This window comes from Erpetoichthys calabaricus, chromosome 18 (genome assembly GCF_900747795.2).
Source record: "Erpetoichthys calabaricus chromosome 18, fErpCal1.3, whole genome shotgun sequence".
Classification (NCBI taxonomy): Eukaryota; Metazoa; Chordata; class Cladistia; order Polypteriformes; family Polypteridae; genus Erpetoichthys; species Erpetoichthys calabaricus.
The window spans coordinates 6,602,553-6,624,625 of NC_041411.2; the positions used below are offsets into that span (position 1 = coordinate 6,602,553).

General features: G+C 42.5%; 1 protein-coding gene across 1 annotated transcript in view; it reads left to right on the forward strand.

Moving 5' to 3' along the window:
• pptc7a (protein phosphatase targeting COQ7 a) overlaps nucleotides 1–22,073 on the forward strand; it is a 49,999-nt gene that overhangs the window by 16,646 nt on the left and 11,280 nt on the right. Inside the window, exon 2 of the mRNA XM_028825403.2 lies at nucleotides 20,201–20,380. Coding sequence (XP_028681236.1) covers nucleotides 20,201–20,380 — 180 coding nt within the window. The remainder of the gene's footprint in view (nucleotides 1–20,200; nucleotides 20,381–22,073) is intronic.

The window sequence follows — 22,073 nt, forward strand, 5'->3', positions numbered from 1 at the left end:
TCCATGAAGTCAGTCAGTCATTGTCCAACCCGCTATATCCTAACACAGGGAGTCACGGGGGTCAGCTGGAGCCAATCCCAGCCATCACAGGGCGCAAGGCAAGAACAAATCCCGGGCAAGGCATAATACACCCACACACCAAGCACACACTAGGGACAATTTAGGATTGCCAATGCACCTAACCTTCATGTCTTTGGACTGTGGGAGGAAACCCACGCAGACACGGGGAGAACATGCAAACTCCACGCAGGGAGGACCCGGGAAGCTAAACCCAGGTCTCCTTACTGCGAGGCAGCAGCGCTACCCACTGCGCCACCGTGCTGCCCGCATCCATGAAGTAAGACATCTGTTTGTAAGATGAAATTCAACTTCCTACAGAACTCCTTTGTTGTGCCTCCCTTTTGAGCAACTGTGTGTGTGTGTGCACTAATCCCTTGTATTAGAGCGCACACAGGTAAAAGAAATCTTAAAGTATAAAAACTCTAAACAAGGGTGGCATTCAAATTAAATACCACATATGAATATCTAGATACAAAGTCCCTCAAATCGAAATCCCTAATAAGGGGAGGAAAAAGCTTTGTGGATGAAATTAGTGCCATGACAATAAGTAACTCTTTCAAAGAATTACTGGAGGATATGTGTGATAGGAGGGCACGTCATATTGAAGAGTATCTCTCTGAATGCAAATTTGACTCTTAAGGGGCTGATACTACTGCCACTGGTGCAGTGGAGTGTGTAGTCCTTTTTGAATGGCAAAGATTGTAATTTGTAATAGTGATTAACAATGTGACTTAGGGGTTAAAGCTTTGGACTTGATACCCTGAGGTTGTGGGTTCATACCCCAATACCATGTGTGACCATGTGCAAGTCTCTTAACCTGCCTATTGGAACAACAAAAGAAATGTAACCAATTATATCTCAAATGTAAGCTGCTTTGGATAAAAGTGTCAGAGAAATAAGTAATAATAAAATCTGCATTCGACAGGCTTACATTGAGGCCTCAGTATAGCTGTTTGCAGAAGTGATTTGGGCATTTTGGACTGATATGGGCAGTCAAGACTAATGATTTGTCATTCCCAGTTAAGTCAACTTGTAGGTCTGTCTTTGCGTTACTTTTCTTGCGGGTATTTCATATTTCAAATATAAGTTATCATTGTGCCTGAGGAGTACTGAAAAGAAAAAATAACACGTTTTATTCCTTCTCTTCGCACAAGTATTCTGTTATCATTGTGCAAACTCATGTAAATGAAACCTAATGTTTAGTTAAATGCTGTCTGAGTATCCGAATGGTGTAACCTTATTGTAAAAAATGTAAATGTAAATCGCTTTTTACACCCTGTAATCAAGTTGCTTTATTATTCGCCAGGAACACAGTGAAGCATACACATAAACACAGAAACAAGTGCAAGCGAAGTGAAGAACTATGCTATAAATACGTTAATCAATAAAAAATATAATGGATAATAATTTGAAATAAGTAATAATAAATATAAACTAATACTTAAAACCTCAGTAGTACCAAGTGTATGTGCTGAATATAAATAAGCTACTTGGAGCAGATCTGAGGGCTGCACAGAGTTTAGACTGTATGGCCAAGGGGCAAACGTTGTAGTAGAACTGGTTTTAAATACTGCAGTATCTTCTGCCAGATGGAAGTGGAACAAAGAGACCATAGAATGGTTTGGAGTATCACATTGCAAAACACTTGGCAGATATAGTGCATCATAAAAATGGAGGGCAGAGAGGTCCCAATGATCTGTTCTGCTGTGTGCCCTACCCATGGTAGAACGTTAAGGTCAGAGACACTGCACTTCCCAAATCAGGTGATCTTGCAGTTGGTCAGAACACCCTTGATGGTGCCCCTGTAGAATAGGTAGGCTTGCCTCCATTAGCCTCCAAAGAAAGTGGCTGCTGTGCCATCTTGGCAATGATGATTTGTGTTAATTGACCAAGTACAGTCAGCTGCCAGTTGCACACCAAGAAATCTGGCGATCTTGTCCAGTTCTACCACAGTGCCCTCACTGCATCGGGAAGTGTAGGGTTTGGACCTTCCTGAATTCAACATTCATCTATTTTGTCTTATCTACATTAAGAGACCACTTGTTGTACTCGAACTAGTCCTCTATACTGTATGTCATATATCTACTGTTATTTAATCCACAAACTTAATTATTCCATTAGTGCTTTACGCAGCCATACAATCGTGAGCAGAAGTGGGTATACGGTCATGGGGGTACCAGTGCTCAATGTGATGGTATTGGCAAAGGTGTTTCTGACTTAACACTTCTTTGATTGTTCATAAGTTGATGCTCTTGTCAGCCATTACTGTTTGATAGATAGATAGATAGATACTTTATTAATCCCAGGGGGAAATTCACATATTCCAGCAGCAAACATATTAAATTAAAGAGTAATAAAAAATGCAGATAAAAAAACAGACAATAGCTTGAATAATGTTCAACGTTTACCCCCTCTGGTGGAATTGAAGAGTCGCATAGTTTGGGGGAGGAATGATCTTCTCAGTCTGTCAGTGGAGCAGGACAGTGACAGCAGTCTGTCACTGAAACTGCTCCTCTGTCTGCAGATGACACTGTTTAATGGATGTAGTGGATTCTCCATAATTGATAGGAGCCTGCTGAGTGCCCGTTGCTCTGCTACGGATGTCAGACCGTCCAGCTCTATGCCAACAATAGAGCCTGCCTTCCTCACCAGTTTGTCCAGGCGTGAGGCATCCTTCTTCTTAATGCTGCCTCCCCAGCACACCACTGCGTAGAAGAGGGCACTCGCCACAACCATCTGATAGAACATCTGCAGCATCTTACTGCAGATGTTGAAGGATGCCAGTCTTCTAAGGAAGTACAGGCGGCTCTGTCCTTTCTTGCACAGAGAATCAGTATTGGCAGTCCAGTCTAATTTATCGTCCAGCTGCACTCCTAGGTATTTATAGGTCTGCACCCTCTGCACACAGTCACCTCTGATGATCACGGGGTCCATGAGGGGCCTGGGTCTCCTAAAATCCACCACCAGTTCCTTGGTTTTGCTGGTGTTCAGGTGTAGGTGGTTTAAGTCGCACCATTTAACAAAGTCCTTGATGAGGTTTCTATACTCCTCCTCCTGCCCACTCCTGATGCAGCCCACGATAGCAGTGTCGTCAGCAAACTTTTGCACGTGGCAGGACTCTGAGTTATATTGGAAGTCCGATGTATATAGGCTGAATAGGACCGGAGAAAGTACAGTCCCCTGCGGCGCTCCTGTGTTGCTGACCACAATGTCAGATCTGCAATTCCCGAGACGCACATACTGAGGTCTGTTTGTAAGATAGTCCACGATCCATGCCACCAGGTATGACTCTACTCCCATCTCTGTCAGCTTGTCCCTAAGGAGCAGAGGTTGGATGGTGTTGAAGGCGCTAGAGAAGTCTAGAAACAAATTCTTACAGCACCACTGCCTCTGTCCAAGTGGGAGAGGGATCGATGTAGCATATAGATGATGGCATCCTCCGCTCCCACCTTCTCCTGGTATGCGAACTGCAGAGGGTCGAGGGCGTGTTGGACCTGTGGCCTCAGGTGGTGAAGCAGCAGCCGCTCCATGGTCTTCATCACATGTGATGTTAGAGCGACAGGCCGGAAGTCATTCAGCTCACCAGGATGTGATACCTTTGGGACTGGGGTGATGCAAGATGTTTTCCAAAGCCTCGGGACTTTCCCCTGTTCCAGGCTCAGGTTGAAGATGCGCTGTAGAGGACCCCCCAGCTCTGATGCACAGACCTTCAGCAGTCGTGGCGATACTCCATCTGGACCTGCTGCTTTGCTGGCACGAAGTTTCCTCAGCTCTCTGCTCACTTGCGCTGCTGTAATTGTGGGTGGGGATGTCTCTCCTATGTTGGTATCAGCAGAAGGATGTGTAGAGAGTGCAGTAATCCGAGGTGAGAGTGGGTTAGGGTGGTCAAACCTGTTAAAGAAGATGTTCATTTCGTTTGCTCTCTTCACGTCTCTCTCGATGGTGGCACCCTGCTTCGAGCTGCAGCCAGTGATGATCTTCATCCCATCCCACACTTCCTTCATGCTGTTGTTCTGCAACTTCTTCTCCAGCTTTCTCCTGTACTGCTCCTTCGCCGCCCTGAGCTGGACTCGGAGTTCCTTCTGCACGCGCTTGAGCTCATGCTGATCACCGTCTTTAAAGGCCCTTTTCTTCTGGTTCAAAAGGCCCTTGATGTCACTTGTAATCCATGGCTTGTTGTTAGCATAGCAGAATACTGTTCTTACTGGAACTAAAGTGTCCATACAGAAGTTGATGTAGTCAGTAGTGCAGTCAACAACCTCCTCAATGTTCTCACTATGTGATCCCTGCAGGATATCCCAGTCTGTAGTTCCAAAACATTGTCTCAGAGTATTCTCAGCCTCTGGGGTCCACTTCCTGAATGATCGTTTGGTTACAGGTAGGACTCTCACTTTTGGTTTGTAGTGAGGCTGAAGCAGAACCAGGTTATGATCTCCTTTCCCAAGCGCAGGCAGCGGGGTGGCACTGTATGCGTCTTTAACGTTTGCATACAGTAAATCAATAGTCTTATTTCCCCGGGTGTTACAGTCCACATACTGGGAGAATGCAGGTAATGTTTTGTCCAGCGTCACATGGTTAAAGTCTCCAGTGATTAGCACAAGCGCCTCAGGGTGCTGCGTTTGTAACTTAGCAACAGCAGAATGGATGATGTCACTCGCTATCTCCACGTCCGCCCGAGGAGGTATGTACACGATGACAACAATGACGTGTCCAAACTCTCTGGGCAAGTAATAGGGACGCAGACTTATGGCCAACAGTTCGATGTCCCTGCAGCAAGTGGAGATTTTGACTTTAACATGTCCAGAGTTACACCACCGTGTATTAACATAGAGAGCGAGTCCTCCTCCTTTGTGCTTCCCACAGGCAAAACATTGCCTGCATTCTCCCAGTATGTGGACTGTAACACCCGGGGAAATAAGACTATTGATTTACTGTATGCAAACGTTAAAGACGCATACAGCGCCACCCCGCTGCCTGCGCTTGGGAAAGGAGATCATAACCTGGTTCAGCTTCAGCCTCACTATAAACCAAAAGTTAGAGTCCTACCTGTAACCACACGATCATTCAGGAAGTGGATCCCGGAGGCTGAGAATACTCTGAGAGAACTTTTTGGAACTACAGACTGGGATATCCTGCAGGGATCTCATAATGAGAACATTGAGGAAGTTGTTGACTGCACTACTGACTACATCAACTTCTGTATGGACATTGTAGTTCCAGTAAGAACAGTACGCTGCTATGCTAACAACAAGCCATGGATTACAAGTGACATCAAGGGCCTTTTGAATCAGAAGAAAAGGGCTTTTAAAGACGGTGATCAGCATGAGCTCAAGCGCGTGCAGAAGGAACTCCGAGTCCAACTCAGGGCGGCGAAGGAGCAGTACAGGAGAAAGCTGGAGCAGAAGTTGCAGAATAACAGCATGAAGGAAGTGTGGGATGGGATGAAGATCATCACTGGCTGCAGCTCAAAGCGGGGTACCACCATTGAGAGAGACGTGAAGAGAGCAAACCAAATGAACAACTTTTTTAACAGGTTTGACCACCCTAACCCACTCTCACTCTCACCTCGGAGTACTGCACCCTCCACACATCCTTCTGCTGATACCAGCATAGGAAAAACATCCCCACCCATAATAACAACAGCACAAGTGAGCAGAGAGCTGAGGAGACTTCGTGCCAGCAAAGCAGCGGGTCCAGATGGAGTATCGCCACGACTGCTGAAGGTCTGTGCATCGGAGCTGGGGGGTCCTCTACAGCGCATCTTCAACCTGAGCCTGGAACAGGGGAGAGTCCCGAGGCTTTGGAAAACATCTTGTATCACCCCAGTCCCAAAGGTATCACGTCCTAGTGAGCTGAATGACTTTCGGCCTGTTGCTCTGACATCACATGTGATGAAGACCATGGAGAGGCTGCTGCTTCACCACCTTAGGCCACCGGTTCAACACGCCCTTGACCCTCTGCAGTTTGCATATCAGGAGAAGGTGGGAGCGGAAGATGCCATCATCTATATGCTACACCGATCCCTCTCTCACTTGGACAGAGGCAGTGGTGCTGTAAGAATTATGTTTCTAGACTTCTCTAGCGCCTTCAACACCATCCAACCTCTGCTCCTTAGGGACAAGCTGACAGAGATGGGATTAGATTCATACCTAGTGGCATGGATCGTGGACTATCTTAAAGACAGACCTCAGTATGTGCGTCTTGGGAACTGCACGTCTGACATTGTGGTCAGCAACACAGGAGCGCCACAAGGGACTGTACTTTCTCCTGTCCTGTTCAGCCTATATACATCGGACTTCCAACACAACTCGGAGTCCTGCCATGTGCAAAAGTTCGCTGATGACACTGCTATCGTGGGCTGTATCAGGAATGGGCTGGAGGAGGAGTATAGGGACCTAATCAATGACTTTGTTAAATGGTCCGACTCAAACCACCTACACCTGAACACTAGCAAAACCAAGGAGCTGGTGGTGGATTTTAGGAGGCCCAGATCCCTCATAGACCCAGTGATCATCAAAGGTGACTGTGTGCAGATGGTGCAGACCTATAAATATCTGGGAGTGCAGCTGGATGATAAATTAGACTGGACTGCCAATACTGATGCGCTGTGCAAGAAAGGACAAAGCCGGTTATACTTCCTTAGAAGGCTAGCTTCCTTCAACATCTGCAATAAGATGCTGCAGATGTTCTATCAAACAGTTGTGGCGAACGCCCTCTTCTACGCAGTGGTGTGCTGGGGAGGCAGCATTAAGAGGAAAGACGCCTCACGCCTGGACAAACTGGTGAGGAAGGCAGGCTCTATTGTTGGCATGGAGCTGGACAGTTTAACATCTGTGGCAGAGCGAAGGGCGCTCAGCAGGCTCCTATCAATTATGGAGAATCCACTGCATCCACTAAATAATGTCATCTCCAGACAGAAGAGCAGCTTCAGCGACAGACTGCTGTCACTGTCCTGCTCCACAGACAGATTGAGGAGATCGTTCCTCCCCCAAACTATGCGACTCTTTAATTCCACCAGGGGGGGTAAACGTTAATATTTAACATTATACATAGTTATTGTCTGTTTTTTTTTTTTCACCTGTATTATTATCATTCTTTAATTTAATATTATTTACGTATCAGTATGCTGCTGCTGAAGAATGTGAATTTCCCATTGGGATTAATAAAGTATCTATCTATCTATCTATCTATCTATCTATCTATCTATCTCTGTAAGCTCTAACGGTGCTAAACCCGGGTAGCTCCACATTAGCATCTGGGATGGTGTTAGTTAGCCACGTTTCGCAGAAACACAACAAACTGCATTCTCTGTAAGTTCTGACATTTTTCACCAGCGCAGCCAGTTCGTCGATCTTATTTGAGATTGAGTTCACATTCCCCAGAATAACAGAAGGCACTGAAGGCTTAAAACGCCACTTTCTCGCAAGCTGCTTCATTTTTAGCTTAGTGCGGGCTCTGCTGCCACGATACTGCCTTCTTACCTCGTCGGGTAAATAGGGAACCACACCGGCACTGGCATTTGTTCTCAGCGCCCGAAGTTGAGTACTTGAATAGGCGAGTCTCGGCGTGTAAAAATCCATGCCCATGTTGTAAAAGTAAGTGTATCCAGGGAACGAATCCACATAAAATAAAGTGGTAGGAGTGATCAATAAATAAAAATAGAAAAATAAAAGTAGAAAAATACACATATATATACAGTCATACACGGAGCTGCTGAAAAGGCTGCCACTCTCGGCGGCGCCGGATGTCACCCATGACATGTTTGGTTTTTATTTCGTACCTTTAGTGTCCTGCATGTGCATTTTTTGTGCATTTCAAAGTTGAGTGCTCTCATCGGCCAGTTGATCTTAAACATCTGCAAATCTCAAACAGCATTTGTATTTTGCTGAAATGTCCTGTTTCCCTGAATAAAGACACATGCAGTCCCTTGATAATCCACTGTCTCTGCTTCTGTTTGACATTTCTCGTTCAATTTTTGTTGGATTATCAATATTTTTAACAGGGTTTATTGTCCTGAGTGGAAGAAATTTATACAGATAGGCAGGTGACATTTATGTCGGTGTAGGGGATACATGCTCAGTTATTATCCAGAGTATAGAGACCACAAAAGTCACTGCACATCTGGCAGTGGTGTCGAACTATCTCAGAACATTTGCTTTAGTTCTGTATCTCTGTGTAAGCGATAAGCGTTTTTAACAAAAACACATTTGTAGTTGGTGCTTAACAGTCTGTCGTCTACTGTATTTGGGATAGTTCCCATCAGAATTGTTGGCACTGAGGCCATTTCCAGTTTGTATTGCCCCAGGTGGTGTTGCAGGTGCATTGTGGGCTGCAGTTGACGGATGTTTCTTGATTTGAACCATTCAGGAAAATAATGCAACACCAGATAAATGATTTGTTGTTCAGTGCGTTGTTGCCCAAGATGAAAATGTTAAAACTATTGGGAGAGATTCAGGCCATGAAATGGAAGTTGATCTCTCTCACCTTTAGAACTGCATGCTGGGTTAGAGTGTCTGTTCAAGGTGTTTGTTACTAGGAGGCCAGTGTCATAGTTTCAGTGGGACTGTGACACAAATATGAGCCAAACAAAGCATGTGAGAGAAGTGGATGTGTTTTAGCTTAGCTGTGACAGATGCTGGAGTAGATCAGTCTCATGATTTGATTTGACATGTAATTAAAATGTGAAATAAGATTAAACAAATCTGAGCATAAGTAGCTTAGGTTGGTTAATGTAATTATGGAGACACAGAGGACACCCTGCCACAGCAATGCAAATGATTCAGGCTGCCCTTATCTGCCGGGTTTGACCTTTTTAACTGTGTGCCTTACACCATATGCTCTGGATTCCTTGAAGTAAATAAAATGAACTCTGTGACCTCTCTTCCTTTTATGTTCGGAGGGGCTCCTGCTAATCGGTGCCAGTCTGATGCAGTAGATAACGGGGGCAAGTGGGAGGCAGCATACCAGTGCACTGCTGCGTGCTCACGAATCCGGCCTGCAAATGTGAGACCTGCAGTCCACTCAATTAACTTTGTAAAATGACCTTGGGATTTGTGTTTCTTTTGTTTAAAGGCATGCAGCTTTGGTCATCTTTTTTTGTTTCTCTCTTTGTTTTGGTATAGATTAAGTAATTGTACTTTTTATTTTCTCTCTTGCCTTTGAGCTGCCTCAGCGTGTGTCTGAGAAACCTGTTTTTGCTGCTGGGTCCTGCAACCATCCTGTTGCTCCTTTAATGACAGCTGAGAGCAAAGTCATGCTGACTTTTTGTGTTTCTGTCTTTCTGTTTCTCATACAGAGCAGACTGCAAACTTTTCCTTGTATGGCTGTGTAGTCGATTCTTGGATCTCTTCCTGTAAATGTTGGGATTTCTAGATTGGAGGAGGGCCTGCTTTGTCTGCTTGTTTTCTCCTCCTCCTCCTCTGCCTCCAGCAGCTGATAAAAACATGAACGATGTGTTCTGGCCAAGAATGTAAATGCATGCTGACTTCATTCTGATGCTGTTTTTAAGGTGAATCTGAGCCCATGACCAATCACAGCAGCACTCCCAAGTCACGGAAAACGATGAAAAGCTTGGGTCAATATAATTTTATGTTAAATAAGTTGGTCACCTTTGCTGATTTGTGCTTTTCCATTAACGTGACTTAAATTGGAACTTATGTAGACCTGAAGATGACTTGCAAGTCTCTTCCCTAGAAGGCTTTTCAGAGCTCAGGTTGCACGTGGAAGTTTGTTTTTTTTTTGGTAATTGCATAACCATCAAACTGTGTCCAACTCCAACACCGCTTAATAATCATTTCACCACTGCACCGCCACCTTAACGCTGTAGGAAGACCACACAAATGGCCCAGGAAATTTGCTGTCTTTACACCTTTCATATTGTGTACTATCTTGGAGAATGCTGTGTGTGTGCGTGTGTAGGACGTTTGCTGTGGAGTTTCTTCACATAGAACTTGGGCTTGTTTTGACACAAGTTATTCGTGGCAGTAACTCTGGAAGCTTTCGATATTAGGGTATGCATGTATATTTCCGTCATTGTAAAGGACCTTATTGCATAGAGATGAGCATGGCAACTGTCTTAAGAGTAACTAGGATGGAAAGTGATACTTACTTTATGATGACTATGGAGTAAATGTTAGCAGCCAAACTCCTGGTCATGGAATAACTTTCAGATCTGTATAATTCATTCAGTTCAGAACCCAGTACCACATGGCATAAGGTAATAATAATAATTCTTTGCATTTATATTGCGCTTTTCTCACTACTCAAAGTGCTCGGCAATTGCAGGTTAAGGGCCCAACAGAGCAGAGTCCCTTTTGGCATTTATGGGATTCGAACCGGCAACCTTTCAATTGCCACTGCAGATCCCCTAACCTCAGAGCCACCACTCTGCCTGTGGAAGCAGAAGCAGGGCATCATCCCTCTTAATGCAGATTTTTCCTCCTCCTTGTTAGTGCCAACTACCTAAAGCCAGTTTTTGATTGTGTCTGTGGTGTTGTGAAAATATTGAATGTACATATGTTTTTCTGATGAATTTATGCCCATGTTTTGTCAACTCTCTTTTGACGGGCGTCGTTCAACTGCTGTTCAACCTGTGCAGCTCCTCCAGAATGCACCTGCTCGACTGGTATTCTCTGTTCCACGCATCACACCTGCTGTGGTCTCTTCATTGGCTTTCGGTTGCTGTTCAAAACACTCAACTTGACTTGAATTTCCCTGAATGACTCTGCTTTTAAATATCTCCAGGCTTCAGTCGCTCCATATGTCCCTTCAAGAAGTTTTTCATTCTTCCTGTTTTCTGACCATTCTTCCACTTACCAGATGTGTCAAGACTGGACAATGCTTCTATGTCCTTGCTAAAAAGCTAGAATGATTTGACTGTTAGAACTTAACCCAATTTACTCCTGATTAGGCATCTTTTCAAAACACAACTTTTCGTTAAATGTTGTGGAAATGCTTAAATTTTGTTCTGCACAAAAGCTGCTCTTGTACTGACAGTGTTTTGGATAGTCATTTTTGTCTTGGTCTACTTGCTGGTATAATTTAAATAGTAGTAGTAGTACAACTACTCCTTCCTCGATTTTTATCTCGTTCTCTAGTGCTTTGGATGCTTATCTCTCTCTCTCTCTCTCTCTCTATATATATATAATCGACCAAGTCGCCCAACCATGGGGAACGCACGACGGAGCCCAGTCCATCAACTCTAACCCTCCTCCCACACCCACCCTCGCTCTCGAGGCATGCGCACTGCCTGCTCATGTGCCCGACCCCAACACCTCACCAAACACATCCTCAGTCGCTTTGGTCTCTGCCACAGTCCACATGCACCTCTTAGCCACGTTGACTTTCCATTGTTCTTTTTGGTTTCCGGCTGCAAAACCAGTTTTCAGTCACGGACAATTTGTATGTTGCTCTCTCCAGAGTTCCATCTTTTCATTCACTCACAGTGGTATCCTCAAACCCACCCCATTTGGACAACTGTGTCTTTCAGGAAGTTTTCACCCATCAATGAATAATTATGTGGCGTATGCTACGGCGCGGGTCGGCTAGTACCTTCTAATCATTCTTGTATATATTATAGCTGGCTTTGTAAGTCACTTTGGATGAAGGTATCTGCTAAGTAAATGAATAACAATAGAAGTGTTAAGTGGCCTCTCTTTAGACTTGAGTTGATGCTCTAGGGTACTCACTTTCTACAATTAATCTTTTCACTTAAGTCACATTCTTGTAAAGAGTTACCTTGTGGTGTGACTTAAGATGGCGGTTTTGGCAGCCACCTGACTGTATACTTGATATTGCACAATCCTGATGCATGCCTAGATTTGTGTTAGTAATTCGGCCGTTCTTTGTTTGTCGGAGGGAGCTTTAACCTGTTGTGTTGGATTCCTTCACATGGTTGTGCAAACCAGAATGAAGCAGCCCAGTGCATACAGAAAAATGAACGAGGTGTGTTTTGTTTTTATATCTTTGCAGTGTTATTACTTTGTTCATATGCTGCTTTTTGTGCAATCTTGGTCTAAATTACTTCTGTTCCCTTTGTTTTTATGTAGTGGTCTTGGGCTTAGATAACTTGCACAGATTAACAAAACACTGCAGTGACTCACCCCAAAGTAATTCTCTAAAGAAATAATTTGGGGGCATGTAAACCTCCTAGCAAGACTGTGATTCAAAATAGAAAAATGCAGTGAGAGCCTAGAATTCCTTACGGTTGTCAAAATATTTTGGTTAATATAATGTGAATGCAGTTGTTTATTTTTGGTCCTTATAACTGGAATTGAGGCAAGTATTTCACTTTTAAATGCATAGCTTTACATGAGAGGCCCGAGTGCAGCACGGCTGTGGCTGCTCACGTTTACTTGATGGGCTCTCAGAGTCCTAGTGGTTGTGCAAGCTCCGCATGGTCAGGTGGCCTGTAGTAGAGTAGTTGGCAGCTTCAGTGACCTGAACCCACCCAAAGCTGATTCATATGTTTGGGACATGCTCACACGCACTTTTAAATGGGAAGCTGCTGCTAGGCCCCTGTAGTATTCTTGCGGAATTCTGTGGAATTGCCTGTTTTTAATTTAAATCCTTGTTTAGTTAAATGACTTGTTTTCAAATTGCATGTTAGTTCAGTTTGCCCACTTATGGTTCTGACCATGAGCACCCAGGGGGGTGCTTTTTTTATCGGTTTATACCCATGCTCAAAATGGATAGACGGGTGGACACCACATGCTGTTTGTTCCCTGCAGTCTTCAGTTTTATCCAGTTTTTTAAAGCCCATTCTACAGACTGAGCCAAGGGGTCAAACACTAGTAATGGAGTGCATTTAAAGTAAGCTACTCACTAGCTTGGAGAAACCTTTTGGTGGTGGTTCTATCATTGATGGATACTTGTTGATCATTCCAGGGACTGCCCCTGACAGAAGCGGCTCTCACACGCAGCATACATTCGCCTTCTGACAAGAGGGCCTTCGAGCTGTGATCTGGAGTTGGGTCTGGTGTGCCAGTTGTACAGGAAAAAATGTTTTCTTGTCTTTTGATTGGTTACTTTGTGTTGTTCTGTCATTACCCCCTTCCAATTTAGTCTTTCATTTTGAATAATAGATATTTGTAGTCTGAAGGATTTTGTGGCATTCCCTGAGTAACAGTGTCATTAATACATGTATGTGGTATGTAGGTGTGTATTATTAATTTATATATGCCTTTTATTTTTTTCTGAACCTATTGTACATTGTTTTTAAGTTTTTGGGCAGGCTTGTCCGATTACCGTTCATACAATGGTTACATTCCTAATAATTACCCGGTTATATCTTGCCAGTAAAAACTTGTTCTTAAAATGCCTTTGCTAATTTTATATTCGCTATTTGCATTTAATGCAATTAAAGTTTTTACCAGTTAATGGGCTATTTTAAGAAATGAAAGTAGTGTGCAGTGACATTTTAAGCTCTGCAGGATCCATATATGAAAGGCTTCTGTTTTAGACATGTGGAAGCTGATAATTTTACTAAAAACTGTTAGCATTTACTTTTCTTCAACAGCCTAAAAATTCTCCTGTACCTACTGCTTAATTTTTCATCAGTGTTGTACAAAATTGTCATTTTTTCCATTTTCTCCATACTGAAATCACACTACTGGACTACTTGACTCATAAGTGAAACCGAGAGCCTTCTGTCCAGTGGGAAAGAGAAGCAAGTGTTGATGAGGTCCTCTTTTTATTTGGAGGTAATGGTCCAGTAGGAGAAGGCTGACATTTGAAGTCTGGTTCAAACTACACACAGAGGTGAAATTTGGGAAGTGGAAAAGTGATGCCGTCAAGCTGTGCCTTTCATGTTGCTTGCTGTGCATGGAGGAGCTGCAGGGATATCATGCAAAAAGAGTCTTGGCAGTATCACTTGTGATGCGAGTGCCGCTGGAAACTAGAATATACAACGTCAGTGCCAGTCTGTTTTATAGAAACTGAGCCAGTGTGGGGGCCATAAGTGTTATACTAGTGGAGCTATGTAATGTAAATATTATAATGATTGTCTCAGTGCTATTTACCAAATACCTTTAGCAAAAAGAAATTAAACACATAAAATACACTTGTGTCATAAGCAGGGAAGCACACATTTTGTCAGCAGCAGTGAACAAAATGTTGGAAGTACATGAAGATGACCACTGTTAGATTTATCTTAGCAGGCATAGGATAAACTAACACAGATGGATGAGGGCTGATTTAGGTAGGGGAAGACGGATGTTTTTAGGTAAGGCAGAGATAATCGCCAGCCATGGCACAGAAGAGTGGCAGTGTGTTATGTTGATTAGCACAATCAAATATTGTGTACACATGACAATAAAGGACCCCATAAATCAGTTAAGCTCTGGTATAGATGTGTAAATCCAGGAGGGGAGAAGATGAGTGGAAAGTCTCAGTATTCTGTAGATGTACAAACCGACAGACACTTGTTGAATTGGTTAGGCAGCTGGTATAACTCAAAAGTATTTCATGTCTTTGATGGCATTCTGTTAAGTCTTGTAACAACAATGTGAGGGTTAAGTGGCCAGAGTTGTAAAGCTCCACCAAGCAAAAAAAAAAAAAAAGTAAAAGATGTTTAATTGCCATTTATCAAGAATTAAAGACAGTTATTGGTCTGTGTGAACTTTTAAGCATTAACCTTGTGAAATTGGCATGTTAAAGGGCTCCCTTCTAGTGTTCTATTTAATTATGGGAATGTACTGTCTATGTCACCAATGTAACGCTTAACACATTTACACAAATATTTTTTAAGTTAACTATCTGAACTCTCTTACTGCTTTGGATGACAGTCCAAATTGACAGAAGTTTATTCCTCCTTTTCTTGTATAATGTGTTTACCACAGTCCTCTTCAAATTGAATTTACCGACCCCAAGGACCAGTCTGTAACAGTCCTTATCCGATGTTTGTGATTAGTGTTGCCTGATTCGTTATGACGGTGTAGTTTATTCAGTCTAGATTTTCTGGGAAATGAAGAATCTGCATTTAGTGTTTGATGTTCAAGTGGCAAAGGTGTCGGGAGTATGGGGAGTCATGGGCCATGCTGATTTGAAACCCCTTGTGTATAGGAGATGGCTTATTAGCAACATTTTACCAGTCCCCCACTGAAATACACGAATACCCCAGTTCACCCCTTCAATTGCTTAGACATTTGTTACCTTTACGGCAGAGTGAAAAATGTGGGCTGCCCAAAGTCTATACATCAGAGACTGACATTTTAATATTTAGGTAGGTGTGCCTCTTGCAAGAATGCTACTTTTGACCTTAAGTCCGTAAGATGTCAGACTTAGTTTTTTCTGTTAATTTTGTGACTGATATCTTTGACATTTTAGCTTACAAAAATATGACTGATCAATATGGGCAACAGTTTTATAGTGAAATTTTCAAGATAGAAAAAGCGTAATGGTCATTTACACCTGTAGGGTCTTGGGACCTCTTCATTACTGACCTATTATTTAGACTGAAAGAGAAGGATACAGAATGTCAGTGGCTGTATGGTCACAAGTACCTTCCAGTTTGTAGCGTCTGACCACCTGTCTGTCGGAGAACACCTCAGTCCAAAGTCAAAAAATGTGAGAAATTAGCTAACTTTGCAGAGAACGGTCAGCTTAAAGTGCAGTTGCATGGTGTACTGGTACTGAAATGAAAAATAGGGGGAAAATAAGCTATATTTAAAATACAGTACCACAAGTAATTGGTAGTTTTGTGATTAGTCGTCTTCTAGGGGGCTTTGCCCCCTGCTCGCTTCGCTCGCCAACCCCTGGTGTTGGGTAACCTGAAATACATTGATGTATGTATGAGAGATATTGGAGTTTAAAGGTGTAGAAAACGAACAAAGGAAGTAAAGAACCCATAGCATGGCACATTAGAAAGATATATTGGAATATTTCTTTATTCACAACATTTGTAGTAAAGATGGTGTGTTGTCCTTGAATGAGTTTTTTCCTTGGTATGGAGTATCTACAACTTTAACTGTAATGTCAGATGAACGCCGAACTCTTGAGAAGGCAACATAAAGTTGTCCATGTCCAAGTACATGCTCAGAGAGGTTTATGCCAACTCTGTCCATGGTTTGTCCTTGGGATTTGTTGATCGTCACGGCAAATGCAGGTTTAATGGGAAACTGGCGTCGTTTAAGTGTAAAAGGTAATTCCAGGTAAGAACTTGGAACGTCAACTGTAGGAATCAAAACAGTATTGTTAGAATGTGATCCTGTAAGTACTTTTGTAGACTTAGCTAATGGGTGACCGTTTATGACTTCAGCGATGTTTCTCATTATCAGCTGTGTATTGCTTGTTTTCAGGAAGGGTCTGTCATTGCCAGCTGGTGGCCTGATATTTACCCCGGTAGATGCAAAAGTAAATGAACTATTGTAGGATCCAATGCATTCCAATAAGTTTTTACTTTCGGGTACATTGTTAGTTAGAAGCTTCCGTAGATATTCAGGAAAGTCATCTAAAGGAGGCAGTCTAACCTGACCCTTTTGACAACAACGTGTAAACTCATTAGTTGTAGTGCCAGTTGTTTCTTCAGGGAAGTTAAGTGAATGACAATGACAGCAAATGATATTCATTAATCCTAATGAATGTTCTTTAATAGTGGACTCATTACAGAATGCGTTGTCAGCTAATTGGCGGAATTGTTTAGCGGTTGTTTGTCGTTCCTTTCTTTGCCGTTTATGTATTGCCTCTGCTGTTTGAGAGTCGCGTTGTAGGCGCCTGCGTTCATTAATTGTATTCAGGCGGGCTCGTTTCTGTATGCCTGTTAGTTGAGATGTTTCATTTTGGAGCCGTGACTTCTTTGGTTGCGGCATTTCAGACGCGCCTTGTAGGCGCCTGCGTTCATTGATTTTATCCAGGCGGGCTCGTGTGTGTATCTCCGTCAGTTGTGGTGTTTCATTTTGAACCCGTGCCTGCTTTGCTTCCACAGTTTCAGATGTGCGTTTTAGGCGTGTCTGTTCATTGTATTTGTCTATGCGGGCTCGTGTTTGTAGCTCCGTTAGTCGAGCTGTTTGGTTTTGGAGCCAAGACAGTTTTGCTTCGAAGGTTTCAGATGCGCATTGTAGGCGCCCACGTTTAATGATTTTATCTATGCAGGCTCGTTTTTGTAGCTCCGTTAGTTGAGCTGGATCGTTTTGGAGCTGTGACCGTGACTCCATTAATTATCTGTTGTCTACCGTTAGTAATATGGATAATTGCACTTACTGTTAAAACGGAGCGTTTTCTGTGGTTGTACTGTTAATAATGCGTCACTGTAATGTGATTCACATATGCTATATGGTTTGGACGTGTGAGGATGCCGAACGTTTAATACGGAGAGTTTGTTTATTCTTACTACCCGGACCATGCTGTGTAGTGTGGACGTTTAGTTCAGAAGCGCGTTGTAGGCGCATGTGCCTTTCGTACTTTCTCGCACCTTCCGTACTATCTTTGTGGACCTTTGCGGACCCCATAGTGTCTTCTGTTTGACTCTGGGGTGCAGTGCAGAATCCTCTTTTCTGTGTGCTGTAGGCACCTGCGCACTATGTCTCCTGCGTCCATCGCCGTGTACCTGGGTCCGTGCCTTCCGGTTTACCATTCTCGGTTAGTAGTATGGATTCACGCAGTCACAACCCTCACCACTCCAACCACTGTTTGAATGTATATTTATATTTCTTTGGAGACTATTGGGGAGTACATGAGGCTCCTTGTAGTGATTTGGGAAGTGTGCCATAGCTTGAAGGTGTGTAATTGTGTTGCGGGTTGGGGGAAGGAGGCTGCAGTGCAACATGGGTACTGGTTCCAGTGCTGAGGTCTGAAAGCTGGCATCAATACTAAAGTAAAAATTGTAGCACTGATCCATCACTAGCATGGAATTTGTTTTGCAGGACTGAAAAGTTGAGGTGAAGAAGAGGTGGTGTGAGATCTATTCTGATCAATCTCGGGGAGACTGTGCTCCAGTTTGTGGCTATAATAGTAGTGGTGTGAGAAAATTGAATGCTGTGTTAACTTAAAATTGTCTTAAAGAAGCAGTGGAAAGGGTTAATAAATGTCATAAACCGGTTTAAGCATATCAGGAAATCGGATAAAGCTCAAGTGAACAACAAAGATGTAATACACAAAATGTACTAAATGATGACTAAGAAAGGTCCTATAAACAACAAGATTGGCCAATTGTTACATACACAGAAATTTCAAGGGTGATGGCTAAATTCAAAGGATATGAGAAAAAATAAGAATGTAATAAAACAGACTTTTATTTTTAATGGGTCACTTGGGTGTAGACCAATGAACCAACCAGAATAAATGTATGCATTGATTGACTCTGTATGTAAAAACAATAGTTTATAACATGAACCTCTACACTCTGTTTCTTTGATCACTCTGACCATGATCTGATGAGTGCCCCCTCCTTAGCATGTTGCTGCAAGAGTAATAAGTGACGCAGATGGACAACTTTTTCTCCTGTCTCGTTACTGACTCAGAAGGTTTTTTTATCAGACTTGTCCTGTTAGAGGATATGTTTCTTTCTTTACTTAAGATGTCAATTTCTACCAGCACCTGATTATTCACTTGTGCTTTTTAGTTAAACTAATAAGGTATAATATTAAACTGCTTCCTTGGAAATGGATGTTAAAGTGGTTGGGGACTGTAATGCTCTGTGTTCTCCTCCTAGCCTTTCCTTCCTTGTCTAATGGATGTGCTGCTTTTAATAAATCTATCTATCTTGGCATTCTGCTGGTCTGTTGAATCCTCAGGGAGCGTCTTTGGATCACACAGTATTTTAGTGTAGTGGACCACACATTTTTTCCAGTTTGCCTTTTCCATTGTTTTTTGAGTAATCGATTAAGTGCTCTGAAGTAGGGATGGGCATTTTGAAATTTGCATTTGGATTTCCTGCTGCTTGTGTTGCTCAAGAGCAGAGGTCTGAATTGTTATCCCTCACTTGCTGCCCCTTCAGAAATGGCTTTCAGACGGATGCGGCGTGTCTCGTCCGTTGCTTACTTTGCAAACAACAAGGTGGCAGTACGCGTCCATTGCGTTAGTATCAAGTTTAAGCTACTGTTAAGGTATATAGAGGCCAAAAGTGTTAGCACTATAGATTTTATTTGGTGAAACACAACATTTAAAATTTGAAACCATACTGCATACTATTGTGATTAACAGTTTAAAAATGCAAGCAATGAGTTCCCAAAAATCAATGAACATCAACCGCAAATCTATAACAACCTCTACATTTTACAATGAACTTATGTAGTCACACAAAACAATCGGGGGGTTAATTGGATTGAGTTTTAAATGCAGTCTTCCTAAATTGTTCTATGCTTTGAGTGTCAATGGCTGCTCATTGACCTCGTAACAGCCATGAGTTGAAGGGTTGAAGTGAGTGGTGGGCCAACCAATTGCATGAAGATAAATGCGAAGGCCGTGCTTGTCAGTAACAAAGGCTCTCATTGGAGTAACAATTACATTCATTTGTGAAAATCCACGTTTGCACTCACTCGACGAAACTGGAATACAACTAAGAGCATGCAATAGAAGCTCCAGTTTTTCAGACTGTTTTTCGATGATGGAGTCTGTGTATTCAGATCCCAAATTGATTTTTCTCTGGGTCCTAACAGCAATGCAGTGTGCTGTACTGCACAGTCTAAATGATGGTCAGGCACCTCTTTCAAAGATGACTTGCAGAACCTGGGACACTAAAGGCTTTTCCTGCATATGTACCTCAGGAGAGGATGAGAAACCAAGCACTTCATCTCCGAGCAGCTTTGACTAGTCTTGTGAAGCCCACCTTCCCAAAGGCTTATCAGCATTACAAAGATGAAATGGAAAAAAAGGGTTGAAAAAACATTCTTGTTGATGTTGGCAAAATAATACATAAATAATGCAGATAACTCCAGTGGTTATTTATGTAATGTGGTGCATGCTTTACTTGTGTGTCCAGACCTTTTTCCCTTGCCCCCCAAACCTAACTATGTGCTAATCTTAAGGTGACTCAGTTCAGGGATGTTGTCCATTTGTAAACTTGGCAGTTAGGTAACAAGATTTGCCTGCAGAGCAGTGTGATGGCATCACATGAGCAGACATACGTGAATTATTTTGTTTTAAAATTATGTAGTTTTAAAAGTCATCAAAATTATTCACATTGTAATTTTTTTTTTTTTTGTAGGTGTGGCTGACGGTGTCGGTGGTTGGAGAGATTATGGCGTCGACCCTTCTCAGTTCTCAGGGACGCTTATGCGAACATGTGAGCGGCTGGTCAAAGAGGGCCGATTTGTTCCAAGCAATCCAGTGGGGATCCTCACAACTAGCTATTACGAATTACTCCAAAACAAAGTTCCTTTATTAGGTAAGATTCTTTGGAAGCGAGGTTACTAAGGAGTTAATGTACAAAATGGTTGAAAAATTAATCTCTTTTTTGGTGCAGAGCTGCGTTGCGATGGCTTTTATGTGTTTGTCTGCTCAGCGTGACTGAGCAGTGACTCACCGACGGTAGGGCGGGGTGCGTTTTTTGGTGGGGCTTTTCAATGTTGTGTTCGTATTTTGGGAGGAAAATATGCCAGTCCTTGGGCGTTTTGTGTGAGTGATACAGGATTACTGTGTAAATGTTACGGAAATGTAACTTAGGGCCTGTTTTTGCACTTAGTAGTTATTAAGCCACCCATGTAGCAGAAAATTGTGAATTCTTTCAGGGTATGACTTAACTGAACATCTTGACAGTTATATAAAGGGGAAAAACTGTTTGTTCTTATCACTTCTAACAAATCTGATTCATTTAAGTTAATGTGCACAATGAATGGATTGTATTGACAAAAAACTGTAGTGTTGCAGCTTTAAGAAAGCCATTAATGCCATCTTGATCATGTGCTGTAGATTTTCCACATTTTCACTACATGTGTCATACTTTTACTTTTTAGCAGGACATACTAAATTGTAGGCCCACTTACAAATATGTAACAAAAGTGGAAATGGAGACGTGAACCTTGAGTGCAAACAGCCGTATTCCGATTTAACAGTTTACTCGGGTTTTCAAAGTGCGGACAGCTGAAGATATCCTAACTAAACAGCATTCTTTGGTGGCTTTATTTGTTTAATTTTCTGAACTTTGTGATTGCCAAGCAAGACTGCTCAGGATGTCCCGTACGAAATCAAATCTGCATCGTGATCTGGCTGACCTAGAGGCCTCTCAACAGACTGCTGAGGAGTTATGGGGAAACGGCACCAGTAATGAGCTGGCCATCCATCATAAAGGTCATGGTTATTTTAAAAAGCGGCACTTATTTTAGAGTTGCATGTTTACATGGTAGTATGGGACACTCTGGGTATAGGAGGACATTAGGAGAGTACACTTAGATTTAATTTTAAAGCCTGGCCAAGTTCTCTTTGGTTTTATTTTGTTGTTGTATCCAATGCCAACGTATGTTCATATAAATCGAAGGACAAGCTGGGGGTTTCAGTTTCTTTGAAGTGTAATTTGTCTGTTACCCTTACTTAACCAAGGGCTTAGAGTGAGTGCTTTTATAATATGATAATGTAACAAAGTTCACTGAGCTAATAACCTAAACACATGAAAATGAACACCAGCCCTATACAATACTTGAATTATTTAAAGAAGCTAAAGTCGACATTTTGCCTGACACATTTTGCTCTTTGTGTAATATTCTAGTCTTGGTTCCACTGTGTTGAGTAAATATTTAGTTGATTTCATATACAAGATGATTAACATAATTCGCCACACACCAGGATTAAACATTTGCTGGTAGTCATGGAGGCATCACTGTGACGTGTAACACATTTATTGTGCTGCGGGTCTTAAAATGTAGTTTTGGTTGGAGTTAAAAAGTGAGTGTTAAATCCGTCTGCCATATCCATAAGTACAAAGTTAGAAGTAAGGGCTCGTTTATACTTCACGCTCAGAATGCGTACGTGCACGCTTTATGGCTGCTGTGCGTTCCCAGCGTTCGTTTGACGCGTCCTCTGAGCAGATATACAGTGGGACCTCGGGTCACGAACGTCTCGGAACACGTACAAATCGGGTTACG